Genomic DNA, 8,419 nt, shown 5'->3' with positions numbered 1-8,419 from the left:
ACGTCCAAAGTGATAAAAGGATTTTCCTACCATATTTCCTTCCAAAACGCCCTTGGGGCTGAGCCCAAATAAGGTTAGGAGACGCCAGTGAAAAGACTTATCTTTCCTTGGCTTTGCAAGGAAGAGCATAGTTTTGGCGACCCTCGATTTGCCGGCCCCGTCCTCCCCTTTCCCCGCTCCTTCCCCCCTCCCTCCCACAACTGCCCGGGCTCGAGGAGCACCCTCACACCTCGGAGGAGGAATCGAGGCGACTTGCCAGACCCTGCTCCGCGCGCCTTGCCTCAGATCAGCGCGGGGCGGGCGGGACCCATTCCTTCCTTGCACCTGGGCCCCTGCTCTAGGCGGCTGTGGCTGCCAGAGCCCGGGTCAGGGCTTTTATTGTGAAAGGAGCTCCCCCTCCCTAGCTTTCGGGGAAGTGGGGAGGCTGGGCCGGGACGCACAGCAGGGACTTCGCAAACTCTGCAAACGCCCCTAGTTGAACGCGGAGGCTCCCGGCTGTGGAACGGCTCCTGCAGAACCTCAGATCCTCAGATGACACGCAGACTCCGCGTGCATTCTCCCGGAGCTCCTCTAACAACCCCACCTGCAGAGCATCCCCGAGCGCGCTGCGCACCCAGGAGTCGCGGGGCCACTTGGCTGCTGGGAAGCTGTGGACGTCCCGTCCGGGAAACCCGCGTCTAGGGAAGCCTGGAGAGTCACGGTGCAAGTGGCGACCCCGGGGCGGTGGGATGAGCCGGAGAGCCAGCTGAGAGCTCCCAGAAGCGGGTCCAGCCACTGCGGGGGCCATGGTAGGAATCTCAAGAGGGGACCCTCGGGTGGGCGGATGGGGTGGGCACCCAGGCAGGTTGCCGCGGACAGTGCGCACAGCTCTGGGTGCGTGGAGCCTGCGTGGCCTCCCGGAGCTGGAATTGTTCCGGAAGGTGGCTTGGGGGCTGCAACGGCTCTTATTTCTGCACCTAGGAGGAAGCGAAGGGGGCGAAGGGGGGGAGGGGGCGGCGGTGAGGGGGGCGGCGAGAAGCTGGGCAATTAGCTTTGCTGCTTCCCTAGGCGGGATGCCCGTAATAAGGGAGCTTTCATTATGGACCCGTACACCCTGGCTGAACCTTAATCCACGCAGAAATAGATTGGGCCTGGTAAGGGTCCAGTTCCTGGCGCCATCTCCTGGACCGCAGGGCAGGTGTGGGAGTGCTGGTTGGTCTGGGATGTTATTCAGGAAGTTGAAGAACTTGTGAACCATTGCCTTTCCACTGATAAAACTCACAGACACCAACAGGCGGAAAAGATAGACCCTTTGAGCGTGAGACCCAGGCTACTTGTGCAGCCTTAGGAAAGGGGCTTCCCTCAGGACCGGCTGCTGCTTAGCTCTGCTTCCAGGTAGAAGCGACCTGCAGCCCCCACCCAACCTGCCTAGGGGGGGAGGGTATCAGACACCAGAATGAGTTTGAACTCTGAAGGAACCCACAGGGCTCTTCTGTCTGCTATGACTCACTCCCTCTTCCCGCTCGTAAGCACACAGAGGTCAGATTAGAGCTCACTGGAGATACTTCTCAGGGAGCTTAGCTGTGGGCCTGGTGTTTAGAAGGGTGCCTAGAGATTCTTCTGTAGGATGGAGGGTCTCTGAGGGAACAGCCCCCTGGATGCAAAGGTGTCCTGGAGTTGTGGGGACCAGAGGCCAAGAGCTGGTCAATAGGAGGCTACACTCTCTCCAATGCTCATAGGTTTCTTTCTCAAGCTGCTAAAGACAGAGAAATAATGGAATCTTAAGGTTGAAAGGGGGGAGTTGGGGCACCTGGGTGGCTCAGTTGGTTAAGCATCTGACTCTTGATTTCAGCTCAGGTCATGATCTCATGGTTCGTAAGTTCGAATCCCACCATTGGGGTCTGCACTGACAGTGTGGAGCCCGCTTGGGATTCTCTCTCTCTCCCTCTCTCTCTTTTCCTCCCCAGTTCACGTGTGTGCACTCTCTATCTCTCAAAATAAATAAACTTAAAGAAAACAAGAAAAGGGGGTGCAATCAGAGGTACAGGATGTGAAACTGAAAAGTATGGAGTTTTTTTTACTGCAAAATTCCACGTTCAGGGGCAAAAGTATTGCCAGAAGAGGGTAGGGGCCAAAGCCATCAACTCAGAGAGTTGTTACAGGTCTGCAGGAGTCTCTTGATTTTAAAGGTGTGTATGACAGCATTCAGGCTGCTTGCGATGGAGGTGAGGTGAGCAGAGAGAGAAAGTACCTGCTGTCTGCTCTAGCAGCCTAAGGATGCACCAATGTTTGCTCCACTGCCTGTGTGGGCTTCCTATCCTTGCGAGCCTATAGTCTCCTGGCTTCTCATCCTTAGTTAGGAAGAAGACTTGAGTCCGAATTTCATTTGAGTCAGGGTCCACCTGCCAGAGAGAGGGGGTGGCCTGATAAGCAACCTCTGGCAGCAAAATGGCCTTGGAGATCTGAAGGTTTCTTTTGCTTCAGCCTCTGAATGAAGGGTCCTGTGGTCCAGAGGCTGGGGGCCCAAGGTACAGCCCGTCACTGACCAGAACAAGCACTGGAGGAGGTGGGGGGCTGATCCTTTGGGAACTTCAGTTTCTTCTTCTGTAAAATGAGAGATTGAAGTAGATGTCCTCTGAAGTTCCATTTAGCTTCAAAAGTAGATGGTACGTGAATCATTTTGAGGTTGGATCCCAATCTGATGTTGACTTCTCAGCATGTACAATTATGATGGTGCTAGGGAGAAGTGGTTCTCAGCCCTGGCTCAGACTGCTCCCCAGACCAAATCCAGACCAGACCCAGACCAAGGGATTTGTTTTTAAGGCTGCCCAGGTGGCCCTAGTGTGCAGCCAAGACTGAAAAGCACAGGGCTAGAAGGCTGAGGGAATAGGAACTGCACTTCCCCAGATATCCCTGAATCTGCAGAGCTGCCATCCCTTGAGATAGTCCTAAAATAGAAGGTGTTGGTGAACTTCATCTGCAAATGATACATCTAATATGTCCCTCTTGCAGGATCGTTCCACAGAGAAACCTCTCATAATTCATTAAAACCAAGATGTGAATTTCCCCAACGTGTTTGAATATGGTAGCCTTTATCCAGTAATTCCTTAACACTGTCATATTACTGATCCAAGGCACGTCAAACGAGAAACTCCGGGTTAGAAATATAAAGCTGAAAGTCTGGTGTCCTTAGATGTCTTTTTGCCAAAGTGAACACTGAGCTGCAGACCTGTGAGGGTATTTTTTGATCATCCTGAAGGGGTGTGGGTCTAAGATTGGGAGACACTTGCTATCTTTCCTTACAATGATGGCAGGTGACTTGGTGTGTGCCACGACTCAGAACTCGGATGAAAACTATTGATAGAAGAAGTTAAGATTATTATTGCCAACTTTAAAAAATGTTTTCTTCCTGGGGTGCTTGGGTGGCTCAATCAGTTAAGCATCTGACTTTGGCTCAGGGCATGATCTTGTGGTTCATGAGTTTGAGCCCCACGTCGGGCTCTGTGCTGATAGCTTGAAGCCTGGAGCCTGCTTCAGATTCTATGTCTCCCTCTCTCTCTGCCCCTCTCCTGCTCATGCTCTTTCTCTCTCTCAAAAATAAATAAACATTAAATAAATTTTTTAATAAAAAAAAATAAAAAATAAACCGTTTTCTTCCTGATCATATATATGCCCATACTGCCAATTTCTATAGGTAACCATGTATCATTTTGGCATATTTCCTACTCTGATTATTATTATTATTATTTTTTAAATGTTTATTTATTTTTGAGAAAGAGAGCATGAGTGGCGGGGGTGTGGGGGTGTGAGGGGGGGGACAGAGACAGGGAGACACAGAATCCAAAGCAGGTTGCAGGCTCTGAGCTGTCAGCACAGAGCCGGACTTGGGGCTCAAACTCACTGAGATCATGACGGGAGCTGAAGTTGGATACTTAACCAACTGAGCTACCCAGGCGCCCCTGAGTATTATTTTAAAGAGATGAGATTGTACCAAACATGCAGTTTTTTAGTTTGATTTGTTTTACTCCACTTTTTGTCAAAACACATTCCATGTCTGCATCTCCAAAAAATACGCATAACCATACTTTCAATGCTCAGCACCACGGTTTTGATAATCATCTCTCTGCTTGTGGACTTTAAGTTGTTCCCACTTTGGAGCTGTTTTCAGTGGTGCGTGGCCAGCTTCTGATTATCCATGGACTTGGGGATATCCAGGACTGAGTGCCTGGCTAAGTGGAAATCAGACAAGCTCACAAGAACAAATTATTTTAGCCTCTTTAGAAAAGATCTTACTGCAGTTACCTTCAAGGGCCCAGAGTGTGGGTGTGGGAGGCATTTCCTCTTGTCTGTCTTCACTCTACACTGCGGTATGTCATCAGACAGGCAGCCATGGAGGGAAGAGGGTCCCAGGAGAACTCACACATGGGTCAGTTCTCCTCAAAGGAACCAAGAGCTAAAATCGCTGGTGGTTAAGACTTAGAAGGGAATCTCTAGGTGAAGGAGCTGAGATCAGAGAAGGGATGTGACCTTCTCAGGGTTACTCAGAGCTCTGTTAGAGCCCAGTTCTCCTAGTCCTCCATAACTTCTTCATGTACTTGAGGCATTTGGTGCAGCTTGGAGTGGCAAAGGAAAGGACACAGGGTTTAAAATCAGAATGAGGTTTGTGCCAGGCTAGGCTACCACACAGCCCTGGGTAAGCACTCCAGTACTCTGAGCTGCAGGCCCCTCTGTAGCATGGGCTTATAATAACAGACTGTTACAGGGGCGCCTGGGTGGCTCAGTCGGTTAAGCGTCCGACTTCGGCTCAGGTCATGATCTCGCTGTCCGTGAGTTCGAGCCCCGTGTCGGGCTCTGTGCTGACCGCTCAGAGCGTGGAGCCTGCTTCGGATTCTGTGTCTCCCTCTCTCTGCCCCTCCTCTACTCACTGTCTGTCAAAAAAAAAAATGAACAAATGTTAAAAAAATAATAATAATAATGGATCATTACAAGGAGCAAATGGAATCAACAAAAGTAAAACGCTTGATGCCCCAAAGGTGCTTTTAAGAATGAGGGCCTTACAGAAGATCCACAAAATAGTTTTCTTTTTGTCAGAACCTAAATAAAACAAATGGTAAGGAAGTTGCTGATGCATTTTTGTTCACAACTAGTCAAAGAGGGGCTACTGGAACACTTCTGTAACTATGGATCATATGCAGACAGATTCTATTCTAAAGCAGTTCTCTTGCTCCTTTAAATCTTTCTTCTCACCAGGCAGGAAATACCCAGCCTTCAGGAGATGTTTACCCAGTTTGTGTGCCCTGGGCCTCCTTGCTGAACACTGGATGAGCATGCGGTCCCCACTCAGCCACAGGCCCCTGAGGTCTAATGCTGGGGTGCTCCAGCCAATCACCTGGCCCAAGTTTCTTAGTCTCACCTGAAGAAAAGAGGTGAAACTCATTTTGGAATCAGAACTAGGAACAGTGACATTCCAGCCCTTGGAGCCCATGGGGAATTTGATACCCTTTCTCTTGTGGGCACCCCTGTAACCTGCTGCATAGATGAGCCAGGCTCTGCACAGGACTGGCCAGGGAGCAGAGGGTTGTAAATAATCCACTGGCCTTAATTAGCTGCAGAAGAGGCTGGTTCACAAAGCAGTGGGTTGGGAGTGGGGGTGGGGAATAAGCTTCACAAAGAGATGAGTTCCTTAGTTGTTTCAAGGGCCAGAGAAAGAAATGTGCTTCAAACAGGCTTCAAAGATGGCGACAGCCCCCTCAGAACAGACTTGGGAGGCCCAGCCCTCCCTCCCACCCAGGGTACCAGTGTAGAAACAGAGTGCATCAGGGTTCTTCAAGGCCCAGGTGCTGTGAGAAACCTGGGCCGTCTTTGCTCAGATCCCTTTTTGATGTGATTGTGGATGTGTTTCCATCTGGGGAGCTTGGGGTGCCATCCCCCTGTTGTCTGGATGGGCCTACACAAGTCTGCCTCTGAAGGACCATCTGGCCCGAGAGTGAGGATAAAACAGTGGTTTGTGGGTGAGCCCCCGGCTGCCCTTCTTCTCTGTGTGGACCCCCACCCCCAACACACACATACAGATACAGACCCTGTTCTTTGAGGTGGCCTGGGATATGGCTGTATTCCCCGGGGGGCCCAGCCAGGTGGCCCTGGAACTGCTCACTGAGTGGAAGCTGGAAGGTGCCTTATGATAGCAGCTGGTGAATTCAGTGGTGACTGGGTGTTAAGAGTGAAAGGGAGGGAGAAGGGGAAGTGGAGGGTGAGGAAACAGCAGGAGCCTTACACTGTTCTCTAGGCCTTGACGGTTCTCAGTGAACATGTGTCTCTTCTAGGCAGGGCTTGAGTCTGTCCCAGTGGCTTTGGAATTCTCAAGTGGCACATCTAGAAGGCCATGAAAGAGGAATTCACAATCTTCTGTTACGAGTGTATCTGTGTTCTCCCTCTCTCTTTGCTGCCGTGCCGTTCATCCATCCATTCAGAAAATACCGGCTGTAAGCCAGACATAGTGCTAGGGCAGAAAATTCAAAGATGAGTAACAGAGACACTGTCCCTGGGGAGTATGTGGTCTGGTGATGCCATCTGTGTGTGCGTGCCCATGTGGGTGTATATGTGGGGCACAGCAGGTGGTAAGTTCAGGGCAGAGGGAAGCACAAAGAAATGTTTCTGTCCTGTGAGCTAAATGCTCTGATGCGGAGGCAGAGAAGGGCGCTTCTGAGGAGTGGGGAGGCAGGGGGAGTGTCTAAGGATGGCTGAAGAAAAGAGAAGCCATGATTATCTATTAGAATAGCTAAACAGCAAAACGCCCTAACAATTTCAAGTGCTGGCCAGGATGCGCAGTAACTGGAATGCTCACACATTAAAGGTAGATATGTACGGTGATAGAACCACACCGGAAAACAGCTTGTCAGTTCCCTGTAAAGTTAAATACGCACTTCCCACAGAACCCAGCAATCCTCTTCCTGTGTATTTACCCCAGAGGAATGAAAAGCATTTGTCTACACAAACACCTGGATCCAAATGCGTACACTAGCTTTATACATAATTTCCCCGAACTAGAAGCAAACCAAATGTCCTCAACTGTAGATTGGACCAACAGGGTGAGATCCAGCCATACTGTGCAGTAAAGACAGCAATCTACTGCTACACACAACAACAGGATGAGTCTCAAAGGCACTTGCTGTGCGGAAGAAACCCATCTCAAAAGGTTACCTACTGTGTGATTCCATTTATCTGACATTCTGGGCGACATGAAGCCACAGGTGGTAGAGAACAGGTGAGGGCTGCCGGGGGCTGGGGATGGAGAGGCTGTGACTCCAAAGGCAGGGCACGAGGGAGGCCTTTGGAGCGACGGAACTGTTGTCTCCTGATTGTGGTGGTGGTTCTATACATGTGTGTGAAAACTCCTAGAACTGTCCACAAAGATTTTAGTTGTACTGTACCTTAAAATAACAGAACAACAAGAAGGGAAAGCAGTCTAGCAGAAGGAACAGCATGTGCAAAGCTCTGGAGGCAAAAGTGAGCTGTCAAAAGTTGGCTGAAAGTGAGTTAGGGGGAACCTCCTGGAAATAGGGCTGGAGACAGAGTTTGGCTCTTGGGCATGGGTGGATTTGTGTTAATTATCCGGAGGGCAGCGGAGGGCAGCGAGGCCAATGGAAGAGCTTTTGAGCATGGAGAGGTGAGATGGGTTTGCATTTTAGAGAGCAGTTTCAGAGGGAGGGGAGGCTACAGGGAGTGGAGGGGAGTGTCTGGGAAAGGAAGGTGATCCGGAAGGACATGAGGGAGGATGGACCCTGTGACTGGCTGGGAGGGAACAGGTGAGAGGGATATATTTGGGCTGGAGAACCGCTAGTCCTTGGTAACCTCAGATAGGGAGCCTGGGCAGGTCAGGAGTGACTTGTTTCTTGTCCAGCCATGTAGGTATACAGGCCTCTTGTCTGCCGTCTTCCTCTCTCTTCATTTTCATTTTTATTTATCTGATGGTGCCCTTTAGTCACACTCAGAAGTAATCATGATGTAGAAGTAACTGACTTAAAAATGATGCCAATCATTTTAATTCTAGAAAAGAGATTACTATGTTATATTCTTAAGACCTACAGTGAAGTGTTTGACTTTTCTCCCCTAACCTTCTAAATTGGTTCTGCCCTTATAATCATCAAAGTAGGGTAGGGGCAGTCGCAAGAATGAATGAGTATGGTGTTGGCTCTGTTGTCCCCGCCACCTTGCCTGTGGTCCCCAGTGCTCCCTGCCGGCCAGTGTGTGGCTCCTTCATCTCTCTGTCCCCAGCTTCCCCTCCTGCCACGGGCTTGACTTTGGGTTTCTACTAAGTGGCCGCAGGAAGGGGCTATGTCACATGCTGTTTACTTGTGGGCAGTTTTTGTTTGGCTTTCGAGGGTGTTAGCTTGCAATGAGCAAACAGCCTCTTCCAGAGAGCCATCTGGAGAATTCAAAT

The 8,419-nt window shown here is 50.2% G+C and overlaps 1 protein-coding gene across 6 annotated transcripts in view; it reads left to right on the top strand.

The window, feature by feature from the left end:
* Positions 1–309: 309 nt before the first annotated feature.
* The window catches only part of GASK1A (golgi associated kinase 1A), a 67,583-nt gene continuing 59,473 nt past the window's right edge, over positions 310–8,419 (top strand). For 3 of the 6 annotated variants that reach the window (XR_006701096.1, XR_006701095.1, XM_045436959.1), the window contains exon 1: positions 340–788. Coding sequence is in view for 2 of the 6 variants with exons in the window: in XM_045436959.1 (XP_045292915.1) it covers positions 786–788 (3 nt within the window). In the remaining 4 variants the exon portion in view is untranslated. Of the gene's footprint in view, positions 789–8,419 lie in introns of all 6 variants that reach the window. The other 3 variants (XR_006701098.1, XR_006701099.1, XM_045436961.1) reach the window with 2 other exon arrangements.

The sequence above is a fragment of the Leopardus geoffroyi genome, chromosome C2 (assembly GCF_018350155.1).
Source record: "Leopardus geoffroyi isolate Oge1 chromosome C2, O.geoffroyi_Oge1_pat1.0, whole genome shotgun sequence".
NCBI lineage: Eukaryota > Metazoa > Chordata > Mammalia > Carnivora > Felidae > Leopardus > Leopardus geoffroyi.
Note: the sequence above shows the minus strand (reverse complement) of the source record. Positions and strands in the feature narration are given on the sequence as shown.